Genomic DNA, 21,940 nt, shown 5'->3' on the forward strand with positions numbered 1-21,940 from the left:
AGAACACAGATTAGTGGGAAGTCCAAAGCAATGGCCAGTCAGCAACTTCGGGAGGAGAAATACAAGGAATACTAGGAACTGACAGTAGCATAGTAGAAACTATTGTGGTGATTTTGAAGCTGGTCAGGAAGTCAGAGTTAGTTGTTGGACGCAGTGAGTATTTAAGCAGGGGTGAATCTGGGCTTTATTTCACCCAGGTCAAAGACCCGCTTTAGCACACCCACCCCATGCATATTTGCGCATATATACACACTGGTGGGGAGCCTCAATAGAGCCCCTCTGGAGGCTTCACCCGGGGCAAAAAACCTGGCAAGCCTCTCCCCCTCCTTTAGCTGCAGCTCTGATCTATGGAAAGGTTTGGAGTCCCATAAATGAGTTAGCCTGATCCAAGCCCACCTCTCTATCCCTTAAGTTTGGGATGGGGACAGATGTTGCTGAACTACAACTCCCATAATCCTTGATCAGATGGAAGGGAGTTCAACAGCATCTGGAGGTCCATCCTGATCCTGTGAGTGAGGAGACCATGAGGAATTGGGCAAAAGCATAAAAATGAAATGCAGATATTGAGAGGTTTGTGGGGATTTTCCTACAACATGAGGGATGCAACTTGTAAATGCTTAGTTGATATGGGAAAATGAACAAGGAGAGAAAGAGAACTGCTAATGAAACAGAAGGGCATCAGAAAAAAAGATCAGGACTCTTAGCTTCTATTTCCGCTTTGACTAGCTACTAAGAACACAGGAAAGGGTCAAAAAGTAGGTCTCTGGAAGCTAATAGTGTAGTAATGACAATCCCTGCCCCTCTTTTTAGGATATAGAGATATTTTTAGGCTTGCTGAGTATTAGTACCAGGTTATGCATTTGGGTTTTTTTATAACCACAGTCAACATCTTTTGAAGTGCACGAATGGACCAACATAGATTTTGAAAAAGTAGAAGTTGACCCTAAATTCCTACTGTCATTTCATGTTCTCCTATATCTGGTATTGTATGTCATTACGTCTGTTGTTAGCTCTTTTTAAAATACAGCCAAGGATTCTGTTTCAGAACCCCAATTAAAAGCATGAACAGTAATTTGAGGCAATTAATATTATGATGGTAGACTGAGCAAGCTATCTGAAATTAACTGAATGTAAGAAAGGTGAATACAATTTTTGGATGTTGTCCAGAGTAATAATTTTCTTATGCTTATAAACCAGCGGAAATCTGTATTGCAAAAAAAAGAAGTTAATTGTCTTCCAGTCCCTAGCATTCTGAACTTTCTTCAGCATCATCATAAATTATATAGTAGCTTTAAAAAAGAAAAAAAAATCTACCAGTGTTCCAATGTTTAAATTCTTAGTTCAGGCACGCTTACACAACTTACTCTCTTTTCTGTTTCTAGACATGAAAAAAATAACAGCATGTAATGACTTTAAACAACAACAAAAAATCTTGTTCCCATTTTCATTCTTATGGGATTTTAGCCATAGTGCACTAATTAGCATTTGGTTTAATTAGGTAGTTCTGCTAAAATAAACACACCAGACTCATTTTAAGAACTGGAAAGTTTTTGTTTTTTTCAAGTTCCTACTCAATGAGAATGCAAGAGAACTACATTTTATTTCCCCCTCAAATCATATTTCATAAGTTCATTTTTGAAAACATATACCAATGTTGTTTTGCATTCATAGATAACAGCTAAGATTTCTGTACTAAAGAGATTTTTTTAAAAGCTCTGTTCAAAAGAGATTTGTTGCTTTATATGGTGTTTCAGCGCTATAATGTACCATTTAAAATTATCTCCCTTTTTATGTTTCCTAAGCTTTTCTAAGGTAGATATTTGGAGGGGGGGAGAGAGAAACCAATCCTCATGTGGATTAATCATTCCATCTGTAATACAATGAATACAGTGGAGAAATAGGACTATTTTCAATCTTATTAGCAAGCAACTATGAAATTAATAAATAGTTTATGGGAACTCACTGGCTATTTAGTGAGCCTGCCATTGTGTTCATTAACAAGTAATTAAAATCAACGGACCACTGAACAAAAGACAAGACTACACAGATGAAATATACTTTTAAAATATATACCAAACCTTATAAGTACAAATGAATCTTAATGGGATATTGCCTCTATTGTTCCTCCATTAACTATGGGGGAAATTTTTTCAACTGATTATCTATTGTAAAGATCAGCCAATACAGACCTTTCATTGAAATTGCAGGTAATAATACAATCAAGCACCTTTTGATCTCATTAAATGCATTATTCACAAGCCAAATGGCATTTCTGATTGAACACAGGAAACAGTTGGGGAAATGCCACCTACCTTTATACTTAATCCAAATCCTCCTACGGCTTGTCTTCTAATTGTTACAGTCCTTTCCTGAAAGAGTAAGCCAAGTTCAGTTCTATTCAGATTTAATATTTCTTATGAAAATAGGCTTGCACACTATATCTTCATTTTGGAGTTTTTAATTTCAACATTAAAAAATAAGGAACTGCTCTTTCTGTTTTTTTCTAATCGTAAAGTGACAAATTAGTTACATACTGTAAAACAAATGCCAATGAGTTGCCACATGCAAACGCTTAGTGCTAGGCAATTCTTCTAAAATATGTGTCCAGGTATCCAATATAACACAGAGATAAACCTGCAGTCACTTTTCAATAGCATATAGGAGTATTTTCAGAAATGAGCCCCTCATATGTTCCCATGAAGTGGGGTGAAAATCCATCCTTATTTATCTAGTGGTGCCTGCTATTATACACCCTAGGGGACCACAATAATAACCAGACCATCTGCATGCAGAAAAAATACACAATACAATACTAATACCTCAGCTGTATCACCAGAACACTAAAACAATCCTGACACATATACAATGGGGGCTGATCCACTGGAGCTGCTGGATCACAGCCCTCCCACTGAAAATAGGAACAGATGTGTAGCTGAAAACAACACATGGATTCAAAAAGTATACCTAAATTTCTAAACAAGAAAACCATACTTTGATCCTCTTACATGGAAGTTCTTCCCCTGTTCACTGATGATTAATATATTTTGGGGAGTGTGGTTTCTTTAAAGAAAGAAGGTGATAATGGCACTCTGCACACGTGAAATGGCACACTTTCCTAAATATGTGCTGTGCAAGTCCTACTGTGATGAAAACAGCAAGTTTAGAAAATGCAGCCCTACCAAGTCAAAATGTCACCAGCTGCCACTGTGTGCAGCACAAACACTACCCACAATTACACCGAACGTTTCCTGACCTAAAATGAATATTGAGTCATGGTTACACTGAGAAATGGCAGTGGGTTAACTCCATCTCAAAAGCATCCCTGAGTGGCCCATTTTACTCTCCCCATATGTGTAGATGGGTGTCATTTATTCCCATGAAAAGAACGGAAAATACTACATTTGGAGATGCTGTACGGTTAGGATAATTGTGTTAGATATAGTGTCAACAAAAAGTCTCTGATCAGACTCATGTAGAAAGAAACCCTCTTCACCACAAGAAATAAGTTTTAAAGCTTTACTTGTGGTGAAGAGGGTTTCTTTCTACACGAGTCTGATCAGATACTTTTCACTGACACTATACCTAACACTTGGTGTTTAAACATTTAGTTACAAAACAGTAACTCTTGCAGAACAACAAAATGCTACATTGCGTATTAGTAATGAGTTCCCATCTTTTAAAGTCCAGTAAGTTCCTTCCCCGGATCCCACAGTAAGTCCATGCTGCTTAAAAGCAAAGGTTGTGTCTCTCTCTGCTATAACACACAGAGAGACACCACTCAAAAAACAACAGAGCAAACTGTTTCCCTGCACATAGCACCAAACACAGAGAAGCTCAGGGTACGAGTTAGGAAAAATACCTCATAAACCAGTCACAAGACTCAGCCTGCCCTACCCTAGAGTGGAAAACCACCAGTCCTCTGCAACGGGCAGTCCAACGTATTCAAACACATATAACATTTTATCTACATTAAACTCCTAACAAATTGCTCCCAGTACCGTGTGGTCTAACCTTCAGTGAAATTGATCCTTCAAGAGCAAGGGCTCACAATACATGTCTGGGAGGCAGTTATCCAATAAATGTGGGAGAAGCAAAGTTCAGCTAAAAGGGTAGAAATGTGTAGTGCTAGAACAATTGTTCCATCAGTGCAAGCATTTCTGCTCGCCAAATGGAACAACCTCCCCTCTTCTGCCACCAGGTTAGATGTGGGGAGGCACAGAAAGTGCACAGGAGGAGGAAAGCCCCATTGCAGTAGTAGGAGTCCTTGCACCGGCTTCCGCTAGCACACACCACGTTGGTTGAATCAGACCCTCCATATCTAATCACTAGACAATTATTCAAATAGAATACAGCAGAAATAGACAATACTTTGAACAAAGAGTCTTTTGGAATGAGCCTAGTCATTTATAATCTCATCTCAGTTCCTGAGGAAATAAAGAAAAGGGCTCAAAAGTGTCAACTGTGACAATTGTTCTAGCAGGAAAAGTAAATCCCATCTTCACATCGATATGTTATCTAATGGGTTGTGCATTTAATCTTCAGATAACATGCAGCCAGGCTAACCAAGCGGAGCACATCATTCGTTACCTTCTAAAACAATATTCTGGAAATGTAGGCTGTACGGGAAATTAAAAATATCATGCATTTATGCCAAGGCATTATTTAAATGTCATCCAGATATAAGTAATAGGTGTTCTGACATATTAAGGAAATGCAAATGGGAATGATAAATCCATGTTAAAAAACACAAAAACGGGATATGATCTGGTAGAATTGCAGGGATATGGTTTGATGATCTTAAGCAACTCTTAAATTCTCTTTGGGTAGAGCCAATGGGTAACTCAGCATCAACATAAAGTTAGATACTGGATCAGAAAGAACAGCCTCTGAATACCAGTGACTAGGGAACAACAGTGGGAAAAGGCTATTCTCTCATGTCTAGCTTGTGGACTTCCAAAGGGCATCTGGTTGGCCCCTGTGGGAAACAGGATGCTAGATTAGACAAGTCTTTGGTCAGATCAAGCAAAGCTCTTTTTATATCTCCATAACACTCTGCTCTTGGCTTTAGAGTTCTTAAGCAACCTTAATACTTGATTATTGCAATGCGCTCTACGTAGGGATACCTTTGAGCCTGGTGCAGAGGCTCCAGCATGAGCAAAATGTTGTGACTAGACTGTTGATGAGGACAGAACTATTATCAGCACATAACTCCAGAGCTCAAAAGCTTGCACTGAGTGCCTGGACACTACCAGCCCAGGTTCAAGGTTGTTGTATTAATTTACAAGGTCCCTAAGAACTTGGATCCTTTATATCCCTGCCCAATCATGGAGTCTTAGGGGGAGACTTATGGCCACTGCAAGGTTTTTGTTTTTCTTTTGTCTCGGGAGTCCTGGGTTTAACCTGAGACCAACATAGCACCTAGTAAAGTTAAATCCCATTAAGTAAGCTATCTCATCCCACTTGAATCATGACTGTGAATTATATTAATTGAATGCTTCTTAGGACCATTCACTGCAGTGATCTCCTGAACGCTGCTCATATTATTTACACTGTACCACCAAAACAACACCAAGAAGTACCATACCATAGCATTTCATGACTTCAACCTAGACTTGATTGCATCATTTTAAAAATTTGCAACTTTTCTTCATTTCAACACCCTCCAATGGAAGGCAAAAGGGAGTGGGGAAAGCTCAACATACACAATGTTTTCATTTTGAAAACTGCTGAAGAAAATGATACTTACACCAGAATAGAAAGGTTCGCCAGACACACAGATCACGTCTTGCTCTTGAATCGTCAAAATATCTTTGGCTAAGTGCAGCCGCACTTTGAAAGGCTCCTGGTTACCATCCTGCAGCAAACAAATCCCTGTCTTTGTCTTCAAAGGATGAACAGAGAAAAGGGTTTCCTTAGTTTCCAAGCTGCACACTGATTGTTCATGTTAGAGGATCAAAAGGATACTTTTTCTCTGATAGTCTTTTGGAAAAGCTTTAACAGAGGCCAGCATATTCCAAAATATCTCTGGAAATGTCTATGGTTATTAGTTGCAAATAGATATATTGAGACAATGACATTACAAAACTGATTACTAGCAACATGTCTGGATTGTGGAGATTGATCCACTTAATAACACATATTTGCATATCTGTGCTCAGTATGGATATGTCAACAAATGCTGCAAGCAAAAATCCCCCTTCACAATATCAAGACACTTATTTCAGTATCCAGTGTCACAACGCATATGGGACTGAACCTTACACATTGCTTAATGGAAGGTGTCACCCCGGCAAGCCTGTGTGAAGCTTACAGCCTCTGATTAATCCTAATTAGGATTACTCATGAGCCAGGAGCTTAACTAGGATCACAGTAGAGCACTGAAACACCATGAAGGATTCCAGTCATCCTGCTTTATGGTTATAATCCAATAGCTCCTCTATGCACAAAAGCAAATACATTCCAAGTGCTTTTGAGATCATGGCTTGTATCTGCAGACTGGTTAACTAAAGGATGTCTAAATCCAGCTGGTCAGCTTGAACTAAAAAAATGGCAAGAGGTGTACTGTGACAATCTGAAATGGATGATGTCTAATGTCCCTAAAGACTACCTTTTAATGTCCAGACATTATGTCCCTTCTGTTCATATCTTTTTCCTGTTTGAGATGAGTAATGGGTAATTATTACATGGGCACATTTCTTCCTTGTGCGGCAGTTTATATGCAGTTTAGACAGTGGTAGCGTATCCATTTGATACCCTGCTAAGATCTCTGGTTTCAGTTATTTTCCTTCACAGTATATCTTTGCGCCTAATATCCATTCATACTTTCCAAACCCAGGGGAATAGCTAGGGTTGGCCAGGATGCAGGCTGAGGGGGAGGCACAAACATTGCATCTCTCTTGGCACTGCTTCCCCTGCTTGCCCTGAAAGCGGCCTTTCAGCTGATGTGGTGACTGAGAAATGTCAGGCAAGACTCTTAATTTACCACAACCAAGTCGCTTTTCCCTGGTTCCTTTCCAGCCTTGACCAATTACATTTGAATGTGTTGCCTCTGTGAATCCTGTCACCTGAGGCTGTCACCTCATTGTGCCTCATGGGTGTACCAGCCCTGCCAATTATTATTATTATTATTATTATTATTATTATTATTATTATTATTATTATTATTATTAATGCCCCAGTCACTCTGGGCAGCTAGGTGAATTTCCATCGTTCAAACAGACCCTTTGCTCTGTTAATGGAGCTCAAGCAGAAGAACTGGGCAGCAGACAAAATCCAAATGAGTTATCCTAAAAAAGTTGTTTCTTTGCATTTTGGCTTCCTGACTTGTGGAATAAGAACATCTTCTCTGCTTAAAATCACAGGCGTGGGGAAGTAGGGAATAAAGGGAAAGGTGGGAGAGCCTTGCTAATAACCACATTTAATTCTATTGTTATAACTTCTTTCAGCCAAACAAGGTTGGAGAGTGAGCAACAACATACCTATTGATTCATACCTAGGAGTGTCCCAATAGCTCCCAATTAATTTGAGGGCTGCCTGAGATTTTTATTTTTTTATTTTTTTAAACAAATGCTGAATTGTTTATACAGTCATTTTGCTTTACTTGACTGCACACTTCTGACTTGGCTGATTACTCTATAAAATCTCTTGAGAAATTTTATAAAGAGAGCTTAGGGCAAGAATTAAGCGGCATGTAACTATACAGTAGACATAATTAAACATCACAATGAAATTAAAATAGAAGCCGGCATTGTAATGCACATGGGCAGAGTTTATTCACAGTTTGAACAAAGAAGTCAAGCATGAAAAAAGCAAACCATTTACGGCAATGGACTGACTGATAGCACTTGAGCAGAATAACCTAATTTACATGGAAAACTTAAAATGTAATAAGGCCCTGGTAGTCTTTGCCTTTTAGAAGCTACAGATGTACAATACATCTTTAGATGATATCTTCATTTAAATACCATCCTTTCCTATGCCAATGCAGCGCTGATACACAAAATAGGGCATTCTTTAGCACCAGAAGAAGATTAAATTATTTCAGATTTCATAAAGCCAAGCAAATATATGCTGCCCTGAAATACACTCTGCGTAATGTTTTGATGTTGTATTTTATTTTCACAGATCAAGGTTTACTTCTCCCGCCTTCTTCTGAGGTTGCAGGCTAATTCAAATCAATTTGAAACCTCTGTTTTCACACACGCCTCTCTACCTGCCACTTGGCCTTATTGCCCCTCTAAGAACTGCATGGAAGGGAGAACTTAAACAACCGCACATTGTTCTTGTCATAGCACTGCAATGATGGGGAAAGCTGCATTTCCATTGCCCAGTACTTTTCTGCCAACAGAGGAAAGCAACTTATTCTGCTCCTGTGTTGTATATCCCCAGTTTTATACACTCAAGAATTGTGCTCCATTTTCTTCTGTTCCCTGAGCAGCACTATCGTAGAATTGTAAGGATGGAAGACTCAACTAATCCAATTCCCTTCAATGCAAGAATAACTGTACTTATTGTATTATTGTGTAATTTCCTTTGAGATAAGTCCACTCAAATTGCAGTGGGTTAGTTATAACTATTTCATTGCTTATGTGGGGTTTTGGAGGTGTTAGGGGAAGGTAGGACCTCTGGTGGGGGACACGTCGTGCTTATTCTGGAGTGCTTTGCACACCTTTGGTTCCCTGCCCCCCTGCACAGCACTCAGCTCTTAGAAGCTATCCAGCCACAACTCAGGAATGGCTTTCACTGGCTAGCTAAACCAGGTGAGGGTAGCTGGTGGGTCTCAAACCCTTGGTGAGTTAGGGTCTTCCATTGCATGAGAAGACAGGCTCTGGCAGATTGAGTGGATGAAACCAATAGTGGGTCCAATAGCCAAGAAGATGGTTCTGCACAGGATGGAGAGGTAAGGGAGGGGCAGATGGAGCTTGTCAACCTGGGAAGGTAGCCCATCTAGGAGTAGGAAAACTCTTATCCTAAATCTCTGCTGCCTTTTCTTCAGGAGAAGAAAAGTATAGGGAGTAAATTCTACTCAAATCCGGAGTGGAGTCCCTAAAATGGTTGGAATAACTCCCTCTGCCCTGTGAGACTTACTGGAAAATACAGTTTAGCCTTCCTTGTAACAGCTCATATCACATTTATCATCAAAATGAAACACTATAATTGTGTCTGTATTTGGCATTACCTCTTCACATGTAGTCCTGAAATCCATGTGCTATGGCACCAAGAGATATTTGTCTAAAAATAGAGGGAAAGATTTTATTAAAACTAAGACTTATTGGCCAGTAAACATTAAAACAAATTGTATAAATTAAGCAGACACACTGGATTACAGAGATGCTGTCAAGAGCAGGAATTATAAATTCTTAGAAGAGTATCAATTAGTTGAGGCAGGAGTGGAGAATCCATGGCCCTCTGGATATTTCTGCACATCATCTTTCATCACCCACCCACTCTGCCAGCTTTGCCAAAAGTCAGAGAGAGTTGCAAAGCTTTGAAGAAATAAGCAAGACAGTTTCATTATATATGATTGAAGGTAAATTTGTTTCCATGTATCTCTCAACACACCAGTCATTTAAAATTACTTTTCACTAGCAGCGACACTGTAGTTCATAATTCCTTGGTTCTGAATATGATCCTCACCGACTCATACAGCCTGCTTCAAAAACTTGAGTGTTTGGATATGTGAATGAAGGAAAGAGGGATTTCCCCCCCCCTTAGGGTTTTTTGTGGGGGGAGGGGAGGGGAGGGGAGGTTCTTTATTTTTTCCAGTGGAAAAATTGGAAATTGGGGGGAAATTGTGGGAGGCGGGAAATATTGCCCACTATTTTATATTTTAGAAAAATAGGAAAAGGCATAATTTTAAAATATTTGCATTAGCTGCACTTTACTTCCGCAATGGAGTTTATAATAAGTAATAGTATGTAAAATAATCTACAGGTCATAACAATCACCCTGTATCTTAGACTAGTAGTACTCAAATCCTATTTTGTAAGATTAAAGGTGGGTGTTTTGTGTTTTTTAAGATTTGAAACAATTTGACAAGTCTCTGGGACCCTCAAGGTGCCCTTTTTATTTCACATTTGTGATAAACGGTGCTCATGATACTGGTGTGCAGTCACATGTGACCCTACTTTCATTACTTTTTGCACCTGCCCAAATTGTGGGGAGGTACACTGCTTCACACAGGCACCAGGCTCCACCCAACTTGGCAGGAGTGCTTGCGTGCGATGCCATGTGGTGGGAGGAGGCCACAGAGTGGTCCAGGGTGCTTTCCATATAGTGAAATCATCTTTAAAAGTTACTTTTAGGATTGAGATAAAGGGTTCTATGAATATAGCTTGATTCCAACCTGATTTCAGTTTGAGGTACAGTGGTACCTTGGTACTTGAACGGCTTGGCTCCCGAACAAATCTGCTCCCGAACGCTGCAAACCCGGAAGTAAGTGTTCCAGTTTGCGAACGTTTTGCAGAAGCTGAATGTCCGACACAGCTTCCAATTGAGTGCAGAAAGCTCCTGCAGCCAATCGGAAGTTGCGCCTTGCTTTTCAAATGGTTTTGGGAATCAAACGGACTCCCAAAATGGATTAAGTTAGAAAGCCAAGGTACCCCTGTAGTTTAGGACGATGTTCACAGCAGATAGTGGAGCAGGAAAGTGTAATTTGTTTTGGAAAGGGGTTAGCAGTTCCAAACCAAGACTTAATTAACTAATCTCACTCTCTTCCTACTGACAAGAACTCAAAAGTTCAAAAGTAGCAAGCTCATTTAGCTTATCTCAGATGGCATATGCAAACAAAACAACACATGATAGGCAGCTTGGCAATAAAACCTGAAATCCCCTTGGTACAGCAAGCATTTATTCAATACTGCAAAAATATTTTTGAATGCTTGATTAAAGTGTTCTTGTTCTACAGGGAAATCAATAACTATACTCTAATAGAAGGGCAACAGGAGCTCTTAGAGACAAAGCTATTCTACCTCATTTAAAGTAACACAGAGATCAGATCAGCTGCCTTCTGTGTTTCTATAAGGCCATTTCCCTATGGCTTAGAAACTACATATTTTTTAAAAAATAATCATTGAAAATACTTTTATTATATTTATAAGACAATGAACAACAGGAAAGAGGAAATGGCTATTACATATAATTTAGTTATGCACAATTGTTTTCAAATTCTACTGCTTTTATTGGTGCATTACTACTAATAATAACTTACAACATATTTTGATTAAGTGGTTTATAAAAATAAATTTCATGTTTTAATAAGTCATGTGAAGTGGTAAAATGTGCACATTATGTTGCCATGCTATATGCACATTTTATATCTATAGAAGGTAATGTGCAATATAAAAGCTTAAAAGGTCTATACCAGGCATGGCCAAACTTGGCCCTCCAGCTGTTTTGGGACTACATCTCCCATCATCCCTAGCTAACAGGACCAGTGGTCAGGGATGGTGGGAATTGTAGTCCCAAAACAGCTGGAGGGCCAAGTTTGGCCATGCCTGTTCTGAACTGTCATCCATATGTACTTTCCCAGGTGTGGCTGTAGTTGCTGAAGTTAAGAAACAGATCTACAATCTGAAGCTCCCAGTCCAAACCTCCTCTGAACACAGCAGGTGGCCTTTGGCAAGTTACGATCTCTCAGCACTCTGCCTACTCTAGCTCAGGCTTCCACTGGGTTGCAATTTATCTGCTTCTGCTTTTATGCTGGTGTGTGGTATTTTAACTCACAACTGGTTCTGAAATTATTTGAAATGAAAAACAAAGTAGAAATCCTTGTAGCAATAATCAAAAGTGGTAATACTGAACTACTGAATAAAGTTGTTGTAAAGATGACCAATTCATATATGTCAGGGGTTGGCCAGCAGCCATGGGTACAATGACACACCTGAGCTCTTCACTCGCTGCTCACAAAGCCTCTGAGCCAGTCTCCACCCTCCATCATGAAGTGGAAAATGTGTGTGGTTGCCGTTTCTGCCTTTGACAAATGCCTATAGCTGGAGTAGGTAACTGGTAGAGTTATTTCCCACTTTCTCTTCAAAGTCTATATGCCTGTGAAGGCTCAGATTAAGTCTGCTGAATCCAACTTTTACTCAGATCACACAATCTTTTGTGGAATGCTCTCTTTAGGGAGGCTTACCTGGCAGCGGCGGAGCAAGACAATCGGGCGCCTGGGGCGGCATGCATGCCCTGCGCCCAAGGGGCCAGCCGCCCACAGGGCAGGGCGGGGTGGGGCGAGCCAGGGCAGAACGCTCCGCGGGGCCTCTGAGGAGTCTGCCTACCTCCTCCCACTCAGCCGCCCTACTGCTGAGGGGGAGGCAGTGGGCCGACCCTTTGGGGCACTGTGGAGTTTGTGGGCACCCAAGCCACCACGTCACTCCCAGGAGAGACACATGGTTTGGGTGCACAGCAGGCCCCGTGGTGAGTGCCGCCCAGCATTTTGTCACCCCCCCCCCAGTGGTGACAACCAGGGTGACCCGCCCCTATCACATCCCCCTTTCTCCACCCCTGTTAACCTGGTGTCCTCATTGTATATCTTTAAGTGCCAGGCAAAAACATTCCTCTTCAACCAGCCCTTTGACTGATTAAGCAATCTATGGCTTTTTAAATGTTGTGTTTTGTTTTGTTCTTGTTTGTTATGTTATGCATTTTAAAACCAAAACTACCTATTTATTCTCATTGTCCACTATGATGGAATTTCACAAAATCAATTACCATATTTTTTGCTCCATAAGACTCACTTTTTCCCTCCTAAAAAGTAAGGGGAAATGTGTGTGCGTCTTCTGGTGCGAATGCAGGCTGTGCAGCTATCCCAGAAGCCAGAACAGCAAGAGGGATTGCTGCTTTCACTGCGCAGCGATCCCTCTTGCTGTTCTGGCTTCTGAGATTCAGAATATTTTTTTTCTTGTTTTCCTCCTCCAAAAACTAAGTGCATCTTGTGGTCTGGTGTGTCTTATAGAGCGAAAAATACGGTATGTTATTCTATTCATTTCAATGAGAAAGCCCATCATTTCATCTCAAAGGAAGCAATGCAAATAGGATGAGTAATCAAGTGCATATCATAGAGAATTTTTACTCTATCTTTACATTTCTGTATAACAACAACAACAACAACAACAATTTATTATTTATACCCTGCCCACCTGGCTGGGTTTCCCCAGCCACTCTGGGCGGCTTCCAACAAAAGATTAAAAATACATTAAAACATCAGTCATTAAAAACTTCCCTAAACAGGGCTGCCTTCTGATGTCTTCTAAACATCAGATAGTTGTTTATTTCTTTGATAATAGAAGGGGAGTGTGTTGTATTTAAATGAACACTGCACACCTGCCCTTTGAAACAAGAATGAAAGAAAACATATCACACCATTCATTAAGGCTTCCCCCAAACATAGAAGTGGCAGAAACTGCCCGACGTTAAAATGAAGCCAGCATAATTCTTATTGTATTCAAAGGCCAAAGGCCAACCCACAAGCTGTTCTTGGGGAAAATGTAACATACCACTTGAAGACTTGATATAGCAATGCTGAGAGGAAAACTGGTAGCCATCCACAGAGTTTTTCAGTCATGATTCTTCTTGATCCTTTATGGCCAAGTTGAAAAGAAGAATCAGGATGCATCTGTGAAACATACAGGGTGGGGGAGAAAGATCACAGCTGAAGCCTTGGATGCTTTGCATTTTAAAATATAATACTTAAATAACTTTAACTCTTTGTATGGTAGGGATAGGAAAGGTTATACGAGTAGGATTTGATTCCACCTACAGTCATAACACAGTAATAAAGAACAAGTAATAAAGAACAAGTCTACCTGAGCACGAATGAATTTCATTTAAAAATGTAGTTATAGAAAGCAAATAGAGTTTTTTAAACTACTAGAATCACATTATGATTATCCTAGAAAGATACTAAGCACTATGTCAAAAAGAAGAGGTCAAATGGAATCAACAGCAGGGCGACCCAGATATATATTTGCAAGGAAATTTTATGGTGCTCTTCTCTTTGATTTTCCTAGTGAGTTCATTTTCAAAACAAAGTTTAAGATGCAATGAAATGTCTCATTATAAGCAGATGCCCAGCCAGCCACACGCTACACTGGGGTAGCCAATGCAGTGCCTTTATCCTTGACTCTTGACCATGCTGCCTGGGCTGATGGGAGTTGAACTCTATGGGCACCATGTTGGTGATATCTGTCCATTTCTCAGAACCCCCTGCCAGAAACACAGAAGGGTAAACAGCTGACAGATGATTGGCAGGAGATTTGAGACTCTTCCCCTATAAGTAGATCCTGGCTTGTGTGGAATATTGCAAAAAATGAGCTCCCGTGTCTTACCGTGCAGCATAGAAATGTATGTATCCCTAGCTGTGTCTATGTAGCAGTGCTAGGCATGTCTCTGTGATAGGTGTGTGTCTGTGTCTCTCTCTGTTCATGTTATGCATGTCTTGGTGTCTATCTCTATTAGGAGTATCTGCCTTGCCCTCTATCCCACCAGCTCCAGTGACCACCAACTACCATTGATGGATAGCTAGAAATGATCGGATAAGTCTAATAATAAAAAGTATCCAGAAGGTTAATGCCATGGAATTTCAACATCTGAATATTGATAGAGATGAACAATTAGAATCATAGAATCATATTGGTGAGACAAAAGGTGCCAGCGTGGCTGTGTGTTGTGGTTGCTGATGTGTTGAAGCAGAAGTTTGCCTTGCTTGAAAAAACATGCTCAACACCTCAAATAATTCCACATCATGTTGATTGTGGGTAGATTTCCCATTTTGATCCTAAAAGTTCATTGTTATGTCATTGATAATTTGAGACTTTGCCGACCCTACTAATTTCAATTTTTTTAAAAAAATAATATTTACAGGTTTTAGTTTAAATATAGACTGAAATGTTTTATGTGCAATGCACTGCTTTAATATGAAAGTTACGCAGTCTATTAAATTGATGCTTTTATTAATGTTGCCTCACTTCTTTCTGCCATCTCTTTTGTTCACATTTTACAGAACCCTGTCAAGACTATCCAAATGAAGCAAAATTAGGAATCTTCTGGGACTTCTGTATAAAATATTGTTAAACAGTGTTAGGATGAATCCATATTCCCTTCTGGTATGAAAGGAAGCAGTTGTGATTCCATACTGTTCCTACCTGCATCCTTAGAGTCCATAAAAATGGTATGTGACCAAATGAAGGACAGAAACACTATGTAGATACTGCACCATTGCTATTTAATATTGCCACTTTTTGAAAGAAGATTGGAGAGAGGCTAAAAATGAATTATTTGCATCAGTCTTCACACTGGGAAGCACTGTTACCCGTCTTCTGGGATGTGTGTGTTGGTTTTGTGTGCGTATGTGTGTGCCTACCACCCCCACACTAATATGACCTCTTCCTGGAAACAACTGAGTGATGCCCTGGGAATATGCCTGAACTGCATGTAACACACAAATGTATTATCCAAACCAAAACTATATTGAATAAAACATTCATTTATTGCAAGAAATAGATGAAATAAATATATCTAAAAATCACAGTGAAATTAATGAATATTTGGTGCATTGTAGCATATATATGGGATCACGGGGATATTTTAATATTGTGACACATTTATACCTGTGAGAAGAAATTTGAGAGTGGTAAGAGCACAACACTGTGATTTTCAAATTCCCAGAGAGAGTGAGAGATTACAAAGATTCCCTATCCTGGCTCAGGGCTGAGCTGTTTCACACAGCTGTGTGAATATGCATTTGGGAAGGAGCTCTTGACCAGGAGTAGCAATGGGTTATCTCTGCCCCCAACAGTTGTTACTGAGCCCACAGAGTCCCTTTCCAGGATTGAGGTCCAGAGTCCAATGCTGTACTAAAGGTGTTCTTTGGAAGTATAGGTAGGTATGGATTCACACTGAAGCTCAGTAAAAGCCATTCAATTTCTCAAAATGTGGTCTTAAGTGCATTTTCTCTCATAGACAGGTGAAAAAGGAGGGGTTTGGGTGACATGAAAAGGAGATAAATGCATCTGAACCATTTTTGCACATGAAACTGTTGGCAGAAATCTTGGTGGGACAGGGAATGGATTTTCATCAGTATGCTGCTGCTGAGCTTTATATTTCCTTTCTAGTATATTCTGGGGTGGCCATGGAAGTTCTCAGTGTCTGGAGTTAGCGACAGGATCAGTGAGAGAGTCATTAAATCTGGATAAAAGAGAGGTGCTCTTGGTTAGGAGGTCTGCAGGTTCTGAAATGGGACAACTCCCCCAATGTACAAGGTTCTTGATCTTAGGGAGACTTCTAATCACATTCAGCTAAACACAGTTAGGATACCCATTCAGACATTTGTGCTTTTTATTGTGGGTAGGGCTAGCCTGTTTGCCCCTTCTCACTTTCACTCCACAGATGTTCATATAATCACCTGCATAGGACTGGAGAAGAGCAAGAACTGACGAAGGAAAACAACTGATCATGGTTTCTGGAAATGGAAATCCTGTCTCACCAGCCTTTTGATGTACTGTATCAGCACCAATAGGCCTAGTCCTATTGGTCCATCTAGGTCAGTATTGCCAACACTGACAGGAAATAGATCTCCAGGATTTTAGGCAGGATTCTCTCCTAGCCATACTTGCTGACGCGAGGGTTTGAACTGAGACCTTCTGCAAGCAAATCAGATGCTCTGCCACTGAGCTACCTCCCTTCCACAATCATGCAGATATTGGTGGCCCAAGAGACATGTTATATACATGGGTTACAAACAAGTTTTTTATGCAAGTTTCAGTGGCTCCTAGGTAAATTTAGCAGTCACCGAATAAGAGGACAAATCCTATTATGTACCAGTAAATGGTAAAAGAAGAAAAAGCAGATAAAAACGAAAATGGATAATGAGGGGAAATAAGCAGCAGTTTCTCTGTATTAGGTTGCGTACTGTTCAAGTTATTCATGCAAATGAGCCATAAGGAAGCCAATCTGAGGATGAAACCACTTTATTCAGGCTGGTGAAATGGAAAATAGATGGAAAATTTTCAGAAGGCTCTCTCCAGACTGGGTGAATGACAACATTAACAAATAAGCAAATAAGATTCTGGGTGGTGATGTTTTTAAAAGTGCCATTTGGCACACATTGGGAGGGACATCTAACCTATCATAACCTCATAGGGTTTGAATTAGCTATGCCTATTGTCTTGGAAATAGAAAAGTAGCAACTCAGTGTGCAGTAGCAGCAAACCCATCAAACTAAATGTAGGAAGTTATTGTAAAAGTTACCGAAAACAGAAATGGTCAGTAATATACGTGAATCTGTATGGTGTGGACACATTTGGAATAGTGCATACAGTTCTCAGAGAATCATAGCACTGCAAAGGGTCATATAAGAGAATGGGGTAACTTAATGCCAGCTGTGTTAAAAGCTGCATAAATTATGCTGGTTTCCTATAGTCTGTATTGCTCTGTTAGCAAGGCAATTGCAATGACAAGCAGCAGGTAGAGGCTGCCACCTATGGACAAATGTATTTTGCGAACCTATATTCAGATTCAAGGCCCAAATGGGCCTGTTTCTGAATTTTACCAAAATTGGATGAGCACCCCTATTTAAAGTCCTATATAATATAGTATCCATGCAATGTAGAATATGAGTGGCACTGAAAAGCTATTTGCTTGCAGGGGAGGGAAAGTTTAATTTCAGACCATTTATCTTTAGATAATTTCCTCTGCCTTAACATGTATGACCCCAATATTGCAAGGAATAAAGCAGTCCAGAATGAGAAAGCAGTGCTAGCTTCCTTTCTGTTAATTCAGCATGAGGTTGCTGTGGTCTCTCTCAACTAAATGTTTTCTTGATGTTTTATTTATTTATTGGAACAAAGCCTTGAATTTAATTTCCTGTCAGGCAGCATTTCAGAGCTGCAAGCCTCATCCATACTACATGAAAGAGCATGGCTGGGTTTCGGGTGGCAGCTTCCCTGGGCATTTAGTCTTGCAGTCAAATAAGTAGCAGACTGCAATGCCATGCAGCTAGCTCCCTGTCAGCTGTAAAGCTTTGAAGTAAATGAAAGGATTTCTTCCTCTTTGCTTCTGCTCTTATATACCTCAACTTACAAGCAGTGAAGTCTGATATCATGGAGCAATTCCATCTTCATCACATCAATCATACTAAAATACCTAGTGGGAAGGTAGGTTTATTATGAAGCCAATATAAAATTGGCAATTACTAATAGCTCAGCCTTTAATGTGATATAGGTAAAGACAGGACCCAAGCTACTGATGGGAACTGAAATTTTATTTAATCTACTCAATTTCCCTCTGTAGGCTCAAACCTGTGTCCGAGGCAAATTCAGATGAGGACATTTTTCAACTCTTTCATTAGACAAATGAAATAACATAAAGGGGATGTTAAAACTCTCTAGATTGTACAGATATATTTGTTATTTAGTAAACTCCAAAAATGCATTCAGTCTCTTGGGCAAGAGATACATAGTAAGACAGTCCCCTGCTTTGAAGAATGGGCAATTGAGAGGCAGTGAAATCTCAATTCACTTTGCTGGGACTAACTGCTGGGCTTCCATAGAACCTCACAGTTCCTGGATTGAAAGATTTCAACACATGCTGTTAACTGCAAAATGGTAGCACACAGAGAAGAAAAAAGTCCACTGGCAGACTCAGGAAACGATTTAACTGACAGGTTTAAAAAGGACAAGTTTTAGACTTCACAAGCAGGCAAAAGAATATGCCTCATTTTTAGAAGCAAAACAAAAAGCACCTTAATTTTTTTTTATTGTTTTACAGACTATTTTAAAGGATCTAGTGCTGGTTCCTTAAGACGCATCTTTTTTATCCCCTCAATTTTTCAGTTTTCTTTTTCTATTAAGACAAGCTTGCACAAGCAGAAGGTTGATTGCCCCTTCCTCCCTACTGCAGCCTCTTGCCCTACAAAAACCCACCCCTAAGGGTCAGAGGACCCTATGACACAGTATGGAAATGACAGGCAAAGGCACGGAGTGAGCAGCTTTCCAAGACCTGCAAGCCAGTGATGTGAGGCAGAAAATTTCCCAGGGCTTTATTTCCCCACGGAAAATTTTCTGTTTTATAAGTTCATTAGTAACAATAGATGGGTGCTGAAAACACTGTAGTAGGCAAGCTTGGCAGTTTCAAAGTGTTTATTAAATAGAAATAAAATTAACATGTTAAATTAGACCACTCTCCAGGATCTGATGCAGTACAAATGTAAACCCATGAACAAACCATGGTTACAGCTTGTGGTATGTCCTGAAACAAACCATGAACTTGGGTTTGGACAATCTGCCAAACCAAACCAATGTTTTGCTCACAGCAGCAGAGGGACTCAATGAGGAGCAAAGTAGCCACAATATCCTCACACTCATGTCTTCATGCTAAGCCATGGTTTATTGTAGCACTACATACAAAGCACCTATAAGCAATGAATTCAGTTGGTTAAAAAAACAGCTGTGGCTATGACAGCCACCTGTTGAATGGAAAGTGATGTGAAATCGAGAAGGACTCCAAGACTTCACAGTTCTTCAGATTGGGAAATTATAACCCTATCAAAATTACAGCCTGGGGGCAAAACATCAATGTTCACCTCTGACTTCTCATCAGTATCCTCCATTTGCACTGATGCAGGATAGATAAACTTCACTGAGAGGGATCATGGAACCACCTGTTTTGCATGCAGGAAATCCAGGCTCTGGCACCTCCAGGAACTGCTGGGGAAACCCTCTTTCTGAAATCCTGGAGAGCTTCTACCAGTCAGTATGACAACACTGAGCAAGATGGACCAATGGTTTGCCTCAGTATATAGTAACTAGGAAGACCAACGGTCTGATTCAGCAAGTTTCTGTAAACAGGCAGCTTCCTATGAACATATGACAGCAGCTCTGGGATGCTTTACCACCAACACAGACCTGGGAGCCATCAGCATACTCACACCAAAATTATGGATAATCTCTCCTAGCACTTTCATGCAGATGTTCAAATAACATCTTTTTGATACATCTGAACACTACAACAGTGCTAAATTCTTAGCAGTTTTCAATGCAGCTTGGCTCAATATAGCTTTGCCCAGGAGCAGTCAGATAATATGGGGGTGTCTCACATTCTCTAATGCTGATTTCTACCTAACAGGCTTCATCTGGTTTTGCAAGTCGAGTTCTCAGTAAGCGATCTGTGTGAATGTAGCTGCCAAGCAAATTGTTCCTGTTGCTGAGAATTGTCCTCTTGCCCCAGTCACTTCCTCCTAAGTGGCTAATTAACCTCCAGATGCACCTGCTCCCACAGCTGAGCGCCCAGAGCCACAGGATGCTGGCAGCTCAATGCATGTCCTGCTGTTAAGACAACACAGTGATGGCAGCAGTTTGCCTAGTCCTGATATGGCTCCACACCAGACCAAAGGAAGCATTCACTTGTGTTGATGCAATGGCCCATTACTCTGAATTCTCATTTACAAGGAAGGAGCTCAACTGACACAGCCAAGTTTCATGCGCTTACTGTTTAGTTACATATCACACACAATCCCTTTCCTGCTTGAAATTGACTATTCATGCTTACAGTTATAAAAGAAACTGATAATAGGGGATTTGGATTGCTACCATGTACATCCTGGGATTTTGAACTGGGAAGTTTCATTTACTAATGATATTATCAAGTGGAGATCCAGGATTTGCACCTCAAGCCAATCTTCTGTTTAATTAAGCATCAGGCCTTTCTATGTTATGAAATTTCCACACAGGCCAAATGGAGAAACGTATAATATGCCAATAATGGAAGGAGGTTTTACTTTAGTTGCTTGTAAGCCCTTCTTTTTGTTTATGAATTTTTTTGAAGACTCAAAATTCCCTGGCTCTCAGACTCTGCCCCTTTCTTTAAACTGCAATATGGGCAAAATACTAGCCTACTTTGGAGAACTGGTGCAAGGTTTACAACATCCATGAAAAGCAAGTAAGAAGAGCACTATGTAAATGAATATACGCACATGCTTAATATATTAAATCAGAGCCAGATTGCATACAAGAAGAAAACTGCTAAGAAATTCAGGCTTTGTAATACCTGTAATAATCTTCTGGTGGTATCCGTCTACATTAGATATAGTATAAACACTAGCTTTTGGGTTCTAAAGTTCTCTTGTGCAAAAATAAAAACTGCAAACTGCATAACTGTGAGCACTTTTGGAGTGTGATGCTCTGTGCTCCATCTCTGAGCAGGATATTGGCACTGAAAAGCCATTTGGCACTGTCCATGCAGTGCAGAACTACAGCATACATGACTTCATGTTCTGCATGGAAGGGATTTCACCACCCTCAGTAATCTTTGGCAGCACTGGATGCCAGAAGTCTAAATTTATTTTCATGTGCACAGATCCCACTCACTGGATTCTGAACAGAGAAGGGAACAAATTGAACCAACAATAGCTACAGGATTCTTGTCCAGGTCATGCTGCATTAGAAACAAAACAACTAATTTTCAGGACTGCAACAGTAGTTATTCTATCATTTCTTGGCATCATGAGAACCAAAGCTATTTTCAGACATTTCCACTGATGAGCACTAATGGCTTATCCTCAAAGGCCATATTTAATATGATGGTGCAAGTACTGGAGTGCAAAGTGCTCTCCTTTTCCTCCATCTGCATATCCTAAGAGAGAAGGGTGATTGCTACAGGCACAAAAATTAGACCTCATCCATGAATCACCAGCATTTAGGGCCAGGCGTGATGATTCATGGTATCATCAAACTTGACACCACACTTGCTTCATGTATCACCAAAGAAATCGCACAGAGGTGCATACATCGGTTCTGCTGCACTGAAGATAGCCACTATCATTACTGCGCAATCAATCTCAGATAAAAGGGAAGAAGTTAAAAAGCACTATGGGCATAGTCCTGTTGCTAGAAAACTTTTAGCATGAGTGGGGACCTCTTTGTCCCAGTGGGAGATATCACTATCTGTT

General features: G+C 40.2%; 1 protein-coding gene across 5 annotated transcripts in view; it reads right to left on the bottom strand.

Moving 5' to 3' along the window:
• The window catches only part of SNTG1 (syntrophin gamma 1), a 219,570-nt gene that overhangs the window by 97,015 nt on the left and 100,615 nt on the right, over window positions 1-21,940 (bottom strand). For all 5 annotated transcript variants that reach the window (XM_083517930.1, XM_083517928.1, XM_083517929.1 and 2 more), the window contains 4 exons: window positions 13,494-13,612; window positions 9,179-9,231; window positions 5,747-5,881; window positions 2,313-2,369 (listed from right to left, as the gene is read on the bottom strand). In XM_083517930.1, the coding sequence (XP_083374056.1) occupies window positions 2,313-2,369; window positions 5,747-5,881; window positions 9,179-9,205 (219 nt within the window). In that variant the 5' untranslated portion in view covers window positions 9,206-9,231; window positions 13,494-13,612. The remainder of the gene's footprint in view (window positions 1-2,312; window positions 2,370-5,746; window positions 5,882-9,178; window positions 9,232-13,493; window positions 13,613-21,940) is intronic.

The sequence above is a fragment of the Podarcis liolepis genome (assembly GCF_965112155.1).
Source record: "Podarcis liolepis genome assembly, chromosome: 8".
Classification (NCBI taxonomy): Eukaryota; Metazoa; Chordata; class Lepidosauria; order Squamata; family Lacertidae; genus Podarcis; species Podarcis liolepis.